The 19,533-nt window shown below is 33.5% G+C and overlaps 1 protein-coding gene across 1 annotated transcript; it reads right to left on the reverse strand.

Annotated features, from left to right (window-relative positions):
- Window positions 1-770: 770 nt before the first annotated feature.
- Window positions 771-6,418, reverse strand: nAChRalpha2 (nicotinic acetylcholine receptor alpha2). Its single transcript, XM_018509994.1, has 8 exons — window positions 6,031-6,418; window positions 4,893-5,116; window positions 4,721-4,765; window positions 4,521-4,630; window positions 4,137-4,317; window positions 3,152-3,842; window positions 2,179-2,387; window positions 771-1,708 (listed from the first exon to the last, which is right to left on the reverse strand). Exons 2-8 carry the CDS (start codon window positions 5,070-5,072, stop codon window positions 1,496-1,498), a joined length of 1,629 nt encoding a protein of 542 aa, XP_018365496.1. The 5' UTR covers window positions 5,073-5,116; window positions 6,031-6,418; the 3' UTR covers window positions 771-1,495.
- Window positions 6,419-19,533: the final 13,115 nt, after the last annotated feature.

Genomic DNA, 19,533 nt, shown 5'->3' on the forward strand with positions numbered 1-19,533 from the left:
GAGAGAGAGGGAGGGGGAGGGAGGGAGGGAGGGAGGATTCTAATATAATTATGATTTGTAATATAGTTATGATCTCTCTTTCTCTTTAGTTAATCCTTGTTTCTGTAACTTCTTTTTACTTGTTTATTGATGAACTCTGGTATATACAATGATAATATCTTTGTAAAGCTGCAGGTTTTTAAAATCTTTCCGTTGCTAAACATTTCTTGCTAGTGCAATTCTAATATAAATCTGGAAGTCGAATGCGTTCTTACAAGTCCATATGTTTTAATTATTTAATTAAATAATTAAATACTGTAAGTAGAAAGTTAAATAATTAGAACCAGGAGCACAATTCGATTTCCAAAGATTTATATTGCATTAATAATTTTAAATAATGATTTTGACTTTGTCGAGGATATGTCTCCTTTAGCATTAATCAGTGCAGCGTAACATATTTCTGCATTTGTTATCGCCTGAAATCTTTCATTGTCTTGATAATTTTTTTATTTACCTCATAAACAAGTATATCATTTTAAATTCAGGCACTAAGATATTAAACTAGTCTATGTAGAAATGTATTTTGTCCTATCTATTTTTCGGTTGTTTCACAGGTTAGTTACACAAATATTGTATCATATAATTTTTGTATATAAAATAATAAAATATATATTCAGTTAAGCGTTTGTATTTGCCTGGTTAAAATAGGTACGTGTTCATGTTTAATTAAGAGAAGACTTAATTAACTTTTGATTTTTTATTTTTATTTTTGCTTTTAATGCGTACATCAGTATATCGAACAAATTCGAGTATATATATATATATTTGTGTTTTCGTAATGAAAAAAGTTTTGTTTATAATTTATCGAAAAACTACGCTACATATATGAATCGAATGCTCGTCGGGAAGATATTAATTGGAGCATGAAACTTGTCCTATATATAATTAGATTTAAGTGTGCGGATAAGATACCACTGTTACATATCGTCTGTGTAACCAACATTACCAAAAGTTTTACAAATGATACCTATCGCGAAATCTTTTGCCGTAACATTGCGAACATCAATAGACGTTATTATCAAAGAACGAGTTGCGCACTATTTGCGCGTATAATAATAAATACAAATACAATTTTTGTTTCGGGAATATAATCGTGTTGTAATCGTCGCTCATAAGGCAAGCTAGCGAATTGTCTGTTTCGGAATTAAATCACGCTTATATCATTAGGCCAGTTCCTAGAACCGAATAGACTCTAGCATTGTAACTATATTCCATATATACGTCTTAAAATCGAAGATCGTAATTTATCTAAATATATAATTTAAATGTCTGAGTACGAATCATAATGTATATAATGAACATTCGCGAACTGCGTTTCGCGTTTGGAGATTGGTTTCTTCGGTTCCACGGCTATGACCTATCACAACTTAGCTAGATTCGGAAAGACAGTTCGCCGCTTCCCTTTTCATGTTGATAATACATTAGATACACATCGCGCGTGGCCTAACGAATATGTCTACGACACGATAGACTTCAGTAATTCTTGACTGGATGGGAGATATTGCTGTTGAGCAACGGAAGAATATTCCGTATCAATCGGTTTTGTATCGTCGTAGAGTGCCGGTGCTTCGCATAGGATAGTGAAGGTTCCGGCTATTGAAGCTATCGTGAACATCCACAGAAAGAGGCGGTCGAGAACCATAGCGACAAAACCCCAATCTTGATCCTCCTGCGATGATATAACGAAAAATATAGTAATTAATACACGGAATAATACATTTAAATTTAACACTAGAACCGAGGAATAATATATCTAAATCAATCGAACCGCTGTTCAAGATAAATCTGGTTCTTTATGAGGAAGGATTGTTACATATAAAAATAAAATTACTTGCAATTAATTATGATTATTTATGAAAAATCGCAAAAATGTAAAGTCCATGTGCAAATTAATTGGAAAAGAAAAATTATTTAAAATGACAGTCGCAATTTCTAGTGTGTTAATATTAATTTATATAATGTAGATGGTTCAAGTAATAAATTAATTAAAAATATGTTGAGAAGAGCTACGAACTATGAGAGTAAAGATTTTGAACGAATTTTTTCCTTATTATCATAAAATTTCTTTAGTTATACATACATAGTCGGTTTTATTCGTAACAATATTTTATATTACTTTCTGAAAGAGAGAGTGCTTACTGCATTGAATTCGTCTTGGCGTTGTATATGATGTTGAATGAACATGACATTGTGCAAAGCTTTTTCCAGCTCGAAGGGATATTTCTTTCTTGGCGTTACATCGCTCAATGACTCGTCAAGACCGGACATGACTGTTGGAAGCCCATTATATCCCAAACTGCCGACTAGGAATCGATTATGAGCAGTTGTCCTGTGTAAACCGTTGCAACCTGAAATGGCGCGATAACTACATTTATAAACATTTTCTTACAATTTCTAATGTGGTAAAATATATGAACATGCTATTGCATATTTTTTTGTTATTGATATTTTTTTCATAATATTGCACGGATGTTAATGTTAATTTTGATACACTTAAAAAGATGTAATAGTAGGGGAGGCCAAGCGGGGATTTTGGGATTTACTCGAGCGCGTCAGAATAACATAAAGGGGGAAAGCTTGCACCCTAATAAGTACCCCCACCACATATTAAACCTCTATATAGAGCCGGGGGTCCAGGGGACTGGGGAGCCCGTCAAATTAGTATCTAACTCGAGCGCGTCAGATTAAGGTATGGTGTGTTAATTACATGTAGAAAAGTGTACATTTCAATAATATGACGATTTCAGCGTGACGTAAGGAAATGGGAGAGTCACAAAGTTGCAAAAAAAAGATTTTTTGATCCCTTCCTACAGCCTAACCCCACCACGCAAACCGTCAAATTAATATTTATCCGTTATCAGAAACACATGGGTCGCTTACACTATTAATATCTGACACGCTCGAGTACTGTACACGCCGTAAAGCCTGTACACGCTCCCTTCACCACTGAAACGGCATACATCATATAACCTTTTTTTCTTTTTAGCATCTAATCTTCACAATCCAATAGGTCCCCACGCCGCTCGAGTAAATCCACATTTAGCCTCTCGGCCTCCCCTACTATAACATATGAGTAGTAAAGATCTACTAATCTAATTGAAAAAAATCATACCGTCGATTCGTTGATGACGGGCAGAATCCGGCGAAGATATTATTGACGATTGTACCGCAGCTGCGACAGCAGCATTGAACTTGCTCTTCTTTTTCGATTTCTCTCTTCCGTGCATCTTGTGTACGGCAAGATCATTGAGAAGATCGTCGGGTACCCTCATCAGAAGTAGCTTCGGTAATCTTCTGATAAAGACTTTTCTCACCCAAGGTGCCATTTTATGGGTGCTCGGTTTGCGATAGTGCACATTTAGAATAATGATTGTTATCACCACCGAAAATCCGACTAGAATCATCGTGAAGAGTAGATACTTGCCGAGCAATGGTAGTGCCAGCGATGTAGATGGTATAATCTCGGATATCAGTAAGAAGAACATAGTCTGCGAAAGCAAGATATTAATGCAGAGCGCGATCTTCTCTCCAGAATCAGCCGGTAGATAGAAAGCCAGAACCGACAGATAAGAGATGCTGACGCATGGCACTATAAGATTCACCGTGTAGAACAGTGTTTTTCGACGTAGAGTTATATTGAAGAAAATGTCGGGATATGGCTCGAGACAACACGGGTAGTATTTTTTATGACGCTCTGCTGGAACGCCCAATATGTCCCACTCCACACTTGGATAATATTCTCGCAGGTCGATACCTACTTCGACCTTGTCGCCCATATTTTGATTAATGTGCTTTAAGTCGATCTGAAGAAGATATTTTTAAATAAGTGCTTTAAGTCGATCTGAAGAAGATATTTTTAAATAAGTGACGCATTAAAGATTGATTTTTTAATCGATCAATCGATTAAACTTCGTTTTTTTCTGTGCACAATATAATGACGTTTGCATAATTCTATGTATTTATTTGTGCATATTATAAGTATATGTAATTACAAAATTTTTCTGCAGTTTGAAACTTTCATAATTTCCATTCTATATATAGTAAAATTAATCTCAATGATTAATAATTTTATAATTGTGTTAAAACAATAGACTTACTTGGAAACCATCGTACGTCCACGAGCCAAATTTCATGAAACATGTTTGCTGATCGAAGGGAAAGTATCTAACGTCTATTTCGCAGGAAGATTTGAAAATTGCCGGAGGAGTCCAAAGTACCTTACCAGTGTGATGCAAAATGGCCTTAGTCATTGTCGTCACACCATATTCTCCATCCGCACTGTAAATAAGACAATAAAGTTATTTTGAATTAATGCATTTATAAATTTTTAACGCGTAAAATATAAATCACGATCGGAAGAAGAATCAATAAAAACTATAGGAATGCAATTTGCAGTACATCATGCGTAGCGTGCTTATATTTTCTAACCGTGATAATCGTAAAAGAGATAAAGAGATATCAGAGCGAGCAGTATCACGTACTTGTTATAAAGTACAATGTCTGGCAGCCATATATGTTCGCTGGGCACGTAGAGTTCAGTGACGCCTCCGTATTCCGAGGGTTCCCAGATGAATTTATGATCCTGCCATTCCTGAAATTATTAATCCAGCTTCATGTTAATATTTTGACTCGCAATTGCGACAGCAATCAAAGATTGCCCAAATATTTTTATTTAACTTACGTGCTCTAACCAGACGTTCGTCGTTAAGATTTGATCTTTTAAATTCTGCAAATACGACATACAGGTTTTATTAAAAATATATATAGACAACTCTATGCCAGTTGTTGCAATAAACTTATTGATACAATTTTATTGATAGAGTTATATTGTATAAAATATATATACTACGTACGAGATCTATCAGCTGCGAGAGACGGAGTCCTAGTTTTACGACAACAGTATCAGTATTATTGGACACAGGTCGAATCAGCCGATTATAGTTCGACAGCAGATCATCGTAAAGTCTCTTAGCGTCTGGATTACTGTAGCAGATCCCCACCGAAAGGATCAGGATGATTAAAGAGAATATCATTTTATCTTCAAACGTGCGATTAAACCAGATTCGTCAAAAGCATCCTGCACAAAAATATTAATAAACCCATATATGATTATCCGATTTGTTTCGTATAGATTTATGAAACATCTGAGAACGTTATTATTGAAAAAAAAAATTTTTTTTTTATCAGAAATTTATTATTATCTTAAAAATTATCCGAGTACATAAATATATTCATTATAGTAGTACAATTTTTTTTCTTTTTCTGTTATTTTTGCTGCATATTTATAGAATTATAAATTGACTATAAGAGATGATTTGTTATTTAAAAAGTAAGAAAAACATTTAAACAAATAAAAATTTCAGTTTAGATTCTACATTTATAATTTTTTTTTCATTTAATTGTCATTCGTATTTTTGGTAATTTTCTCTGCTGAAGAAATTAAATTAAATTAAATTAAATTAGTAGTTACAAGGCAATGTCGATAGCTTAACTGAGCTTTGCGAGTTGTTAGTTGTAGAATTATGAACCTGTTGCATTAAGCACAGCTGTCTGTCCGTATTAATTTTTACGAGAAATACTTTAGTGTATCAAATTTTTATCGAAATATTAATATACAAAATAAAAATTTTTCAAGCTTATCGGTGACGAGTTAAAACGTAATAATTTCGCATCGCGGAGTGTTCGAGTAGCATAATTCTTTTCCTATTATAACTGATAGCATACCTTAATATAACTCATAAATCGTATTAATATTTATTACATTGCAAAACGTTATTATATAAATACATTCCCAAACGTGTGAGTTTGAAAGATACAATATTTTTACAAAATTATACTTTCCCTCTTGTATAAATATTTAGTACAATACTATCATTTCTCACAACATGTAAATTTAAATGATCCTTTTTAATTGTTGTCGCGTTTACACACTACAATTATTCATAAGAAAATATATATTCTGAAACGAAAATGATTTCAAAAATTGCTTACTGCGTCTATATTTTCACAGCGCTTATCGATTTTGCTCACCGAGCAATTATATATGAGTATCGAAGCCGGGCATGTATACGTGTATCGAACGTAATCTAAACGGTCGTGGTGGTATACTTGCGCTTCGGCCTTCTCGGGGTTCCTCGTTACCCGTTCTTTAAATACGGTGCTTTTATCCCGTACCCTTCTTGTGTATCATAATCTGCGGTAAATCTGGGATACGTTCGATCTCCGGCGCGTACTTATCAATCGGCGATACCGCGGACGGACTTCGGTCCTGCTCTCATTACTCGCGCGGATCGTTCCGCTCGCGAAACGCTGGGAGAACGTCCAACAGAAATGACATTGTGTACAGCCGCTGGACCACTGGGATGCTGGTACGTGTATCTGAAATTCGCAGGATCAATACACCATTGCGCATGTACCAGCATGGTCTGCTCTGCCTCTGCGCGCTGTGAGAGCACCCTTGTCGCGCAAACTCGTCGATTTCTACTGCGTCGCCTCGCAGTGGAAAAAGAGGGAACGCATCGGCCGGGCCTCGGCACTTTCCTGGGCGTACTACGCCCTTTCCCGGCGAATCTCGCAGCTCTCTCGTATTTACATTAAGTTCCGTTTTATGTCTGTTATTCAACAAGAGAACACTCTAATCACTCATTTAATTAATTCACGAGAAAACTCATGCTTTACGAGAAAACGCAAGAACTATCATGTTTTATTATTTCATTTTTTCGATTTTTATGAAAAAGGAAGTAATTATTTCCGTGTTAATTCTACATGGTAATTTAATTACCCCGATACTTTTATGTCAGATTCGTTTTCTTCGACGTTATACATATATACGTATAACGATAAGCTCGGTGATAAACTGCTTTATTTTCTCGAGCATCGCGGCTATCACAAATTCATTTTGGAATGTCAGAGTCACTGGCAGTTTGTTTCTTTTCCTACATGCTTGTATGTGTGTACCTCGCATACATTTACAATTTATTTCGCCATCTTCTCTATTCGTGCACGTTAACATTATTTTAAATTGTTCGTGATGTTTAAGTACGACTATACTTCTACTTTCTCGTTATATAATTTTCTAAAATTTACTTCGCTCGTAAAGCAGGTACTCGTAAATTTCTCAAGCAAATGGGGAAAAGAGTAAAATAATGATCTTCCCATCACGCACAATTTGCGTAATACTTTATTACACATCTTGTATCTCATCAATCGTTGTAATTCGTCAATCATTATGATAATCTCTTAATAACTGATGGATTACTGACGACGGGTGAATAAATAAGGATGTCACTGACTTGTGTTTCGTGCAAACTTCACGTAATGAAATCATTGTGTCGAGTGCTCTCGCGCAGCCATGACATTTAGTATTCTTCTTTATGGCGAGGGACGAGAGACATTGTACATTACAGCACTTTATTCTTATGCGTAGGCCATTCTCTTACGCTTATACTTCTCGCATCCGCTTGGCGCTGTTCTGCCTTTCCGAGCTCCATGATAAACGTGACTGTTTTTCCGTATTTCCTTCCTTTCTCATCCCTCGCTCTCCTTTGCTCTCTCCTCCACGAGGAGCCACCAGTGAGGAAACTGCAACCGCCGCTCTCAGGAGTACAACATCTTAAAGTAGTATACGGTCGCGTGTTTTGTGTATGTGTCTCAGACTTGCACGAACGGATATACGGATGTGGATCACATTGAATGATCTCGCAGAATGCAGCATGTGTACACGTGTAGGACGAGGAATTCGCATTCCGCATCCCTTACTCGGCGCGGCGTGTCATTCTCCCTCGCTTCTCACAATTGTTCTTGTTCAACAACGTCACGTTGCACTCGCGACACGTCTTCTGATCACGTGCAGCAACTTTTCTGATTTAAATATTTATCCGACGTCGCCCGACCAAACGACTGTTGTACGTTATTCCGAGAGCGTATTGCTTGGGAGTCCAAAATTGCGCCATTTACTCCGTTCACTCCTTAATTGCGGCAAAGTTAGTCGAACGGTGTTTGAAGTTTACGACATGACATCGATCAGTTTTGTTCTTCCGCGTGTGTAACGGAAGATAGTTACCCGATGTTCGGTAACTACTCTTGGTAAAGCGAACCCACAAGGACCCATAGGACCTCCGCCCTTTTCTCCTTGTACCACGATACGAATTATTAATCAGATTACCCGTTGCGTATAGAATCTGGTGTCAGGCAGAACCTATCTTCCTTAATTACGGCAAAAGTTGTACCGTGTTTGAAATTTCCGACATCCAAGCACGAAGATAAGATAGAGACTGTGAGAAAACGCGAGAGGGAAAGAGTGGGAGAGGGAGAGTCAGAGAGTTGGAGATATGATAGCGATATGGGAAAACGGAGAGACAGTCTGCGCACAATCTGGACATCATCGCAGGCTGGTAGAGACGGTTACGTTGAGGTTGGTCTTCGGGACGTGGCGGTAATTAATGTGGCCTCACGCATCGGACGATCTTTCGTCTCTCGCCGTGCGCCCCGGTTCGCTTTTGCCTGTTTCAACCACCCTCGTGCGCTGCACGGAGAAAACTTTCAGGGCTGCGAGATAAGCCGAAACCCCATTATAGTTCGCTGTTAGATTCCCCCGTTGTGGTCCCGAATAGTAGTAGTAGTAGTAGTAGCGAGATCTCCGCTCTATCTCCGTTCCAACGACTGTTCGTATCCGCCGTTTGCTGGCCTTGCTCTTCAGAGGTCCACCTTTAACCCCAAGATAATGGGACTCGTGCGGTGTTGGAGTTTAAATGAGTGTTTGCGCGCTTCTCTGTAAATTATGGCAACCCCTTTCGGGACACCCGTTGCTATAATGTACGTATACGAGCGTTCAGAAGGTGCAACGTCGTCACGTATCACGTCTGGTTGATTATTGTGCAGCATGCATTAAAATAGCGTCTTCGTACCCTTCTTCTGTGCGGTGTGCAATGTGTGTCATGCGCCGATATTTTTATTCATTTCTTTGTGCAGTCGATTAGCTCTCTTTCTGTTCAATGTTGAATTTACGACCAACGGTATAATTAGCTTGTACTAATATTTAGTTATTAATGAGAATAAGCGTATTGTTAATTTTATCGATCATACATTACACATACATTGTAAAAATATGTGAAATTACATACGTATATGTGTAAAAATTACACAATTTATGAAATATATAAAATTGTGTTTTAAATAATTAGTACTTTTAGAAATAATTTTATCTTTAAGTTTACAAATTTTGTTAACTTATCAATTAATATTATTTGTAAGTTATAGGTATGTTATTTTGGAACCCACTATTAAAGGTGTAGACTTGCACGTACATGAAGTAAAGTCACAGCTTATAAATAAAATTATTCTTTATAGCAATTTGAAAAAGTACATTTACAATTCAAGTTAAATTTATTATAATATTTTTTACAGTATTATTAATATTTTCCCTGGTGCGAGATTCTCCTTTAATCAACGCTCCATTGGTTCCCTCATTAGAAAATTTGCGATTTTTAACATAACAGATTCAATTTTAGTCAAAGTGTACTTTACATGCGAATACAATCGAGAAAGAAATGTATCTTCACCCAAAGTATTTCTGAGAAACGCATATGAAACTGTCGTAAGATAAGAGATGAGATACACGAGAAGAAAAATATAAACGCCTGTATATTTTATTGCGAGTAGTTGCACAGTTTTGCAGTAGTACTGTCGACTATTTAGCTACCCCTACCGTCGTCAAAAACAGGCCAACAGCAATAGCTACTTTCCAAGATGCTCGTGTGGCATCGAGTTACACCTTCTCAATTTTATTGTGCATACTTCGTTCACGACGGCGACACACCGTGCAGATATCACGAGTATTACATCGTGCTATCCGGAATTGAAACTGCAGAACCCGCCTTGTGCCGTTCAACGTTGAATGAGGGCAACTACCGGCGGTTGAAGTAGTTACTTCTGTTTAATGTCGGCACCTTTACGAAGTTAACATCCCGCTTTTAGAATTGCGATATAACTGATAGAGTTATTCTTTGAACAAGAACACCTGGCTCTTTCACAAAGAGTTCTAGAGTTGTCGACCTAGAAAGAAAAAGTTCTGGCGATTAAATGCAAAGAATTGCGATTCGAAGAAATAAAATGCCAGCTTCACGTTCTCAAAAATTGTTAAAGATTTTCTATATATACTTCAATCAGGTTTAATAAATACTTTTCGATAAATTTTTTAAGATGTTATTGAAAAATGTGAGATTTGTTATATATATTAAGAAAAAGTTATTAGAATTATTACGACACGCGTCATATAATTTGTCTATTAGTAATAAGGCTTATAAAATTTAAGAAACAATAAAGAAAAAGGGCTACGAGTTAAAAATTATTTTATAAAAATTAAACATCGTTAATATAGAAGTTTGAACACATAAGTCTGATTTACATTATATCTAAGGACATTATTCAAGCTAATCAATGTTTGACTACAATTATCTGACATTATTCAAACAATTCAACAATTGACTGCAATTAACTATTGTCATGCGACGACTTTTTCCAAGCTACATATTTTAACTGTGAACAGGATGATAATCGTTTTCATATTACCAGCGTTTCTTAGAGAGAGAGAGCGAAGTATAAATTTATATTATATTTTGTTTTTACCGTTTGTAATATTATATGTTTTTAACATTGATAATGATCTGATCGCGATCGAAACGTCTGTTTGTTTATTGCTAGCACATTGTATTAAATCAACTAAAGGATATAATTGTTTCTTTTACTTATGTTCAAACTTCTATATTAACGATGTTTAATTTTTTTATAAAGTAATTTTTGGCTCGTAGCCCTTTTTCTTTATTGTTTTTTATGTAATTTAATTTAACCCGAGAGTGCTCGCGTTCCGAGTTATATTTTCTCGCATTTCTTCGCTTTTTAATTTTTATTTATTTTTCCATGCCGTTGACAGTTTTGTATTTTTTCTTCGACGTATATTTTTTTTAAATCCATTATAAGACCGCGTACGTGCTGCTCCGCTCTTACCACATTATGTATCTAAGAAGCGAAGAAATGCAAACTCACTTTTTTCAAAAGAAGCTTCGAGAGATTCAGAATGATGGATAATTCATAATTAAATTTACTTTAAAAATTTATTAGAAAACAGATATAGAGATGAACTCAATTAGATTAAAACTTATAACTCTCTAATATATATTAATTTTTTTTAAATTAAATTTATTTTATAAATTAATTTACATTATTTATAGCAGAGATTGATATCAATTGTTTGTTTAAAGACTTTCAAATTAATAGTATATATATTATTGGTACCAATATGTGATTATTAACAGCATATCATTATGTAGGTACATTATTTTAATTGAGGGGGTGAAGTTTTTATTTCATTTGAATGATAATCTTTATGTACTTTTAGCTGTTAAAAAAGCTATTGAATATAAGGTTGAAAACGTTTTATCGCTTGCAGATTTGGAGAAAATGTATTAAAGATGCAAAAAACAATGATTTTGAAGGTTTTTATGACGTCGAACAAAAATTGATTCCTCTTGTTGAGAAATAAAAATTGTTGAGAAAAAAATTGATTCTATTTACCCCTCAGTTATCAAGTAATTATTTTTAAAATGTGAAAAAGTCTAGTAAAAAAATTAAATTAAAAAAATTATATTTATGTCTGTTTTATAATAAAAAATAAAGTTACATAAATTATAATTATTCTTTATTTCTTAGGTTTACATATTCTGAAAGAGAGAGAGAAACTAAATAATTTTAATAGATTAAAAAAAAAACTGTTGTTTCGCGCTACACGATCAATTATTATTTTTTCAATTTTTTAAAATCGCATAAATTTTATTCTTCAAGAGATATAACAATTTTACATAAAGTAGTAATGCAACAAATTAATTTACGAATAAATACATTAAGCAAAATTCATCAGAAGATTTTACTTTTTAAATGCATATGACGTAGTGCGACGTGGGATGTTAAATTAGTCCATTGAAACTAAACTGAGAGAAACAATAAACGGAATATTTGACGTGTATTTGCTGTACGAAACATTAAACGTTTCGTGGAACAACAAATTGACCGGTACAAGGCCTTAACGTTTGTTTTGCGGCGTATAACGCGTTGTGTTTACAACAAGGTCGACGCGTAACCATTTCGGTGGCTGAGCTAACGCGTTGCGTCGTTAGTCACTTCACGTTATTCCTCGAAAACGGAATCATGACGAATCATCAGATAATATCAAACGCAATTAAGTATTCCAATATTCCAATATGTATCAAACGCAATTATTCCATACGAACGATTAACAGTTACCTGCAATTATCGCGTGATCAATTAAGTTACGATTAGTGATTCATAAACGATCTGATTCGCGCAATTAACGATCATGAGTTGATCGTATCGATAATTACAGGTCTCTTTTCTATAACTGAATTGCAGTGTACACTTTTGGAATTTAAAATGAAATAAAAACTAGAATAAAATTCTAATGCAGTATAGTGCAGAAATAAAAAGCAAACATCATGTAATTTTCAAAACGGTTTTACAGACGACTTTATAAAAGAATTGTGAAGTAACATACATGAAGCCCGATCTACAATTGCGTAAACGTAGTTGTAGTTGTAAGAATTAACCAATCACACTTGAATATAAGGAGAATATCCAATTGTGATTGATGAATTGTTACAACTACGACCACTTACAACTACACGGAGAAAATTTTATATTAAGTTTTAATACAATTTTAAATTAGACTTTACTATGTCTTGTATTTTCGATGGACTCTCACAACATGATTCCGACTTAACTTTTACTACGATAATACTAATTTTTATCACATAAATAAAAAGTAATTATTTTGTTAAGCCATATTCTAACATGAAAACAGTTAATTTTTACTATGGTACGCAAACAAAATTTGCTAGGTATATTTGATTTTGTAATAAAAAATTTTTACTACGAAAATGTGTAAAAATTATGTTATACTATTGTTTAAAAAAAAAAATAACTATAGCATTTAAAGTTATAATTTACATGAAGACCGCAGCTATTACCACATTATAATAATTTTAAGTATAAAATTTTCTCCGTGTACGTTTATGCAATTGTAGATCGGGCTTTAGAGATGGGAATAGATTATTATTTTGTACTTTTTAGATAATCAGTAATAATTAGGCATAGACTTAGAAGATAGACGGGGTGTTTATACGAGAGGAGCTGAAGACAACATTGAAGGACAGCTCTTTTCCAGACATAGTGGTTTCTCTCTTTCACAGCGTAAGGCCACAACTCTCGAACGTCTATCTTTGTTGCTCTCGGCCACTTTCCGACCTACCGCGGCGACCAATCAATTCATTACTCGAAAAGAAGAAAATTACTCCGCGACTGTTTCTTTCTCTTTCTATCACGTCTTCAGCTTCTCTCCGTCTATCTTATAAAGGCCACTTTCACTATCGTCGGTTTACTTAACCAGTCTAGTAACTGTAATGAAATAGAAAGAGATAGAACTATTTCTATCTCTTTCTATTTCATTACAGTTATTAGGCTGGTTAAATTAACTAAGCTTGGTGAAAGTGGCCCTAAGTCTATGCGACAAAAACGCACGAATGAAATCCCACCCTTAGGTGCCAACTTGACCTGCGTCGTATCGCGCGATATCGCGATGAAATTGGCAGCGCGTTATTCTAGACTTTTTAGTTGCATAAGTGAAGCGTAACGGGCACGAGACGAGTCATCTAATTTTCACGGCGCGTTTAATCAGTAAGTGCATGCCCTTATAGCTCTCCTATTCAATCTTGTCTTAATATTCGATTACCGCTTAGACGCTCGTACATACGTCGGTGATCTTACAAACTTCTTGAAACAAACTTTTTGCGAGATATTTCGAGCGAAATCTGTCGTGCGAGCGGTTGTCCAAGCGATATCCGTATTTTCGGATATTGCGTTCCGCAAATATTTAACTCATACTCATTCGTGCGACGACGCGATGCTAACTGCCGTGAAATAGCGAGCGAATGCTATTTGTCACGCAAAGTATAAAAAGTGCACAAAAGTGTAGATAGGAGCAACAGGTGTAGCATCGCGACGCGACGGTTGCTCCCGGACGCGTGAACGGCGTGAAGTTGACCGCGCAATTTACGTTAGTTCTCTTGGCGATTTCAGATTCATCCGTCATGGGACGTCAAGAGTGTCGCACGAATCGCAGTCTCGTGAGACTGTATACGCTTGCTCTCGCGTCGATTTTGTTTCCCGTTAAAACGTAATAAAAATCGCATCGCGTACATGTAATTGATGTCGGGAGTGCCATAAAAAGGGTCGCGCGATCGTAATTAACCGTGTTCTCGCGAGTTTCGAGTGAACGCCATGAAAGAGCAGCCACGGAGGGACAAGGGAAGAGGAGGAAGAGGGAACGCGGGAAGGCGTCGGGCGCCAGTGGAGCAGCCATGGGGTGAGTAATTTTTGTTACCTATTTATTATTTATAACTTGGATTTAATCGGTTTTTCGCGCGAGAACATCACGATCGCATTACATATTCTACGCATCAGTTAGCAAATATGTATGTAATATTATGCATGAAAAAATATATATTATACATTTATTTCATATTTCATTATTATAGTTTCATATTTAAGAGATTTCAAATGTTTAATAAAATATTTATGAAATTCAACGTGTATACACTATTTTACAATATTTAAAAGGTTATAATTATTTAAGTACACAAGAATTAAAAATTTCCATTGTAACATCTTTTTTTAAGTTTCATATTTTGGTTATTAAATATTTAACTTTTTTATTAAACATATTTAATTAAAATGCGCAAAAAAAAATACTTTTAAATAATTCATCTTTTGTATACAAAAGATGAATTATAATTCACCTTTATTTGAAACGAAATGACTAAAAGAATATTGAAAATAAAATTTAAATGCAATAATTTTGTCAATTATTTTGAATATTAATTTAATTTAAACATACTTATATTTTACAGATCAATATTATATACAACTCTATTATTCTGCATCGTACCGGTAAGCAATTATAATCCATACATAAAAATTAAAATTGATATATATATATACAGTAGCAAAATATTAAATTTAATCTTTGAATGTATTATTTATTTTTTTTTGTTTTATATATTTAAAAAAGTAATATTTTCGATTAAATACATAAAAATGTTATAAGTATAATAATGTAGATACAATATCATACATAAATTTATGTCTTTTGAAATATGGGTGGGCTGCAAATTAGTAATTTAATTCTTGGAACAATTACAATTATCCGTCGATTTATTATATGTGCGGACAAGGATGTATACATATACAGAAAGCTATAAAGTAGCGTCTATTATAATTAATATATTGTGATCCAATTTGATTATTTATTGCACATTTACATGCAACAGAAGTTTATTAAACGATAGAATAAATTATTTATTTTAGATAAGTATAAATTGCTTGAAATTTATAAAAAATGTTAATCTTGAGCTACATAAATTGAAAAAAAATTAGAAATATTTTACAACTACAATACATATATTAAAATAAATGATAAAAATGCTAGCTATTTTTGAAATAAGAAAATTGTTTGAAATCTGATAAAGATATAATCTTTTACACTTTCTATTAAACTTTGTATGTACAAAATTGCAAGATTTAAAAAATATAAAAATATTAAAATGTTTAAATATTATTAAGAATGGTTTTTACATGTTAATTTACGAGAGTATATTAATTTAGGAGAATATGTTAAAATCAATAACTGATTAATGATATATACAAGAATTTGAGAGAGGACTCCTTATTTAATACAATAAATTAACAATGTATTTTAACAGGGCAATTAGGAGTCAGCGCCGCAATTTGATTTACGCTATATGTTAATTATATCGTAGAGGAGACTGGGGTCAAAAATAACACAGGTAAGTTGCAACATTTACATAAAAAATGTTATAAACAAAATACAAAAGCGTAAGAAAGAAATAGAAGTTTATAATATATTTATTACAAACTTCTGTTTTCCTTATACTTGCATATTTTGTTTATAACGGTTTTTTTTTATATAAGTGTTACAACTTACCCGTGTTACTTTTGATCCCAGTTTCTCCTACTATTATTCTAGTATAACGAGAGCTATTCTATTCTACTAATTCATGTCAAATTCTAGTAAAAACTAATAATTTATGTCATATTCTAATAAAATCTGAATGTTCGGTTCTGCTTTAAGCCATCTTCAGCAGTAAGTTCCGCTTGTTAACGCAATTCATGGTGTAATGTAACAATGCTGTGTTGCATTTTGTTGTTGGAAACCATGAATTGCGTTAACAAGCAGAACTTATTGCTGAAAATGGCTCAAAGCAGAACCGAAACGTCCAAATTTTATTAGAATATGACATAGATTAGTAGAATAGGATATTTCTCGTTATACTAGAATATAATAGTGCGGATATTTCTCGTTATACTAGAATATAATAGTGCGATATAATTAACATATAGTGCGAATCAAATTGCGGTGCTGACTCCTAATTGCCTTGTTAAAATACATTGTTAATTTATTATAGAGAATATATTAATAATATTGTTTAGAAAATTTAATATTAATATGATATAATGTATATCGTATTTGGAATAATGTACTCTGATGTTGAAAAATATACGAAGATTAAAATTTTCTATATAAAACATAAAGAAAAACGGAAATTCTATGATATATACATTTTATGTATTTGAAAAGAAATCTCATATTTAGTGTTGAGATACACACTATTTTTTTAAGGTTGACATTGACTAACGAAAGATATCTTCCATCGTCATAATTTTGCTTCAATTTCAGTCGTCATCTTTATATATTACGTTACTATTAATCTTAGTTGCTTCCTGTCAATTTCGAGAATTTTTTTTCCACGAATCGTCTTGTGCAAGAGAAATGATTTCACGATAAACAGTCGGCGTTCGCTTCTTTCTCGGAATCAAGGGACTGGTCGGCCTGCCTGTTTCTCTTCACGCGTTCCCAGAGGTGTCGTCCCGGTCTGTCTGTCACCGACATCATTCGCCCTAGTTCTGATCTTTCAGCGACGTTAAAGCACGACGTTCACTCTCGAGAGACTGTAGCTCGGGGTAACATCATTATAGACGAAAGAGGCCCATAGGCACCCGTCGGGGGTGATGTCTAGTTAAGAAAATGCGGTATAACGGTATACGCGAGTGACGTCTTCTTAAATGCCTCCGGATGAAACAGTTATTGGAGTTTAGGATCTCATGGGATAATAGGCGGATGGCATGTTTGTGCTAGTTGAAGACTTGATAATTAGCTGTAGCTACCGCATGTTTTCAAATTCTGTATATATTTCCTTGCAGCTGCCTTTTGCCACACGAGAAAGTTTTATGTCGTCAAGAAAATGTCTTCTGTATTTTTTAAGTACATAAGATGTTATGTGATAAGAGAATTCATTACGTAGTTATTTAAACATTTTTATTATCTTTAATACAATCTGTAATTATAAATTTTTGCAATCTCTAATACTATACACAGTAAAAAACATTTTGTATTTATGTTAAAACAAATCCTTGTTAAAATTTTTGTGTTGAATTTTTAACATATCCGAGTATTAATTTAACATTTCTTAGTGTCAAAATGACACAATTTATAAGTAAGTAAACAAGTAACATAAAAATAACGTAGTTTTAAAATAAATTCTAAAAATAAATGAATAAAATGTGTGTGTTAATTTAATATATTATAAATGTTAATTTTAGTGAAGAAATATGTTCTGTACAGCTAATTACATATTTTATATGTAAAAAGATATTTTGTGTTGTTTTTTTCTTTGTAACAGTAAATATCTGTTAAATTTATATATTGCATATGTTAAATATCACAGAGGCATCGCCTAAATAAAAAATTAAAAATGAAAAATTGTTAGATAAAGTTCTACTTTTTGTTGGTTGAATAATTAAAAAAAAATGGTTAATTTTACATAAAATTTCCTATAAATTGTGTCAAAGTATTACGCTTCTTGGGTTAATGTTTTACATAATATTTGTGTTACTTTCTAAAATCTAACATATTCATCTTATATTAAATGAACACAAACATTTGAGTAGATCGTTTGGCATGTGAAATGTGTTAAATTTAACACAAAATATTTTACTGTGTATGAATAAATTACAAACTATGATATTTTCTTTTCTTGCCATTGATAATCTATTATTATGTCTCTTTAAATTTTTTCGAGAATTTAACGTAATAAAACCTTGCAAAATGAGACAAGTTGCACAAGTAATTCAATCTTTAAGAAAGGCGAATCTTCATTTCACAGCCGTATTCTTGAACCAATTCTTCCTTTCTGTCAAAGCCGAGTGCGAAATATTGAAGCGATATATCTTCTTTATATAAGATTTCGTAAGATAAACGGGAGCTGTAGAAATTTGAGTATACGTAAGTGAAAACAGACGAGAATTGATTTAATGGCAGGGAAAATAGTAACTAAATGCAAGGTCGGTCAATGCGAAATATACATTATCCACGCAAATGGGATATTTGAGCATTTTATATTGGAGAACTTCTTCAGTTGGGTGTCATATCAAAGATAATTACATTTTTCGTCGTAGCTTTTAATTGTACGGGATATCTTGTTATCTTTTATTTTTGTCATTAGCTTGATGAAATAGAATTATTAAGATACGGAAGGTGAAGAGCTGTTATCTCTTCTTGCGCGCGAAACTTCCGCAGTAACGTTACGACGTTGAATTGTCCGATGTAGTCGGTGATTTATGTATTTTCGACGAAGCCCGATGAAGAGACAGCCCTATTCAGTAGCGCTGGATGAGGAAATTTGATAATGCTTCTGGCATATCCCTGTAGCACCATACTGAAACCGATAGTCATTATAGCGAACATATATTCCACAGCATCGATACGTGTTTATCTAAAGTATCACACATATTATACATTTTGAATTACTATACATTCAACTAATCGGTCTATAAAACCACGTAACTTTTCGCATGATTGCAGATTTTATTTATTTGTAAGAAATTACAAGCAAAAAAATTTTTTTTGCTCTAGTTAGAATTATTATTGTTTTTTGTATCTGGCAGAAAATTAGGTATGCGTAGAATTTCTAGCACAATATTTGAACAATTTATGCAAGAAAATTTAGGTCTTATAATCAAATATGAATCTCTGCTTAATGCGAATCACAGTCACAGTCACCTAAACATTAGAGAGAGAGAGAGAGAGAGAGAGAGAGAGAGAGAGAGAGAGAGAGAGAGAGAGAGAGAGAATTCCTTGATAAATTTGACAAATGGTTCAGATATAAATTCTGTCTTTGTCATCTATATTGATTAGATACAAGACATATCCAATATTCCAGTGCTCGCTAATTATTTATCCGTTTAGCTAATTTTTCGCTATAACTGCAAAATCATTTTCGTCAGTAATATAAACTTTTGATTGCATATTTAAAAAGGATAATTTTATGTTAATGCAATATGTGTAAGTAT

Source organism: Trachymyrmex cornetzi, unplaced genomic scaffold, assembly GCF_001594075.2.
Source record: "Trachymyrmex cornetzi isolate Tcor2-1 unplaced genomic scaffold, Tcor1.1 scaffold321, whole genome shotgun sequence".
Lineage (NCBI taxonomy): Eukaryota > Metazoa > Arthropoda > Insecta > Hymenoptera > Formicidae > Trachymyrmex > Trachymyrmex cornetzi.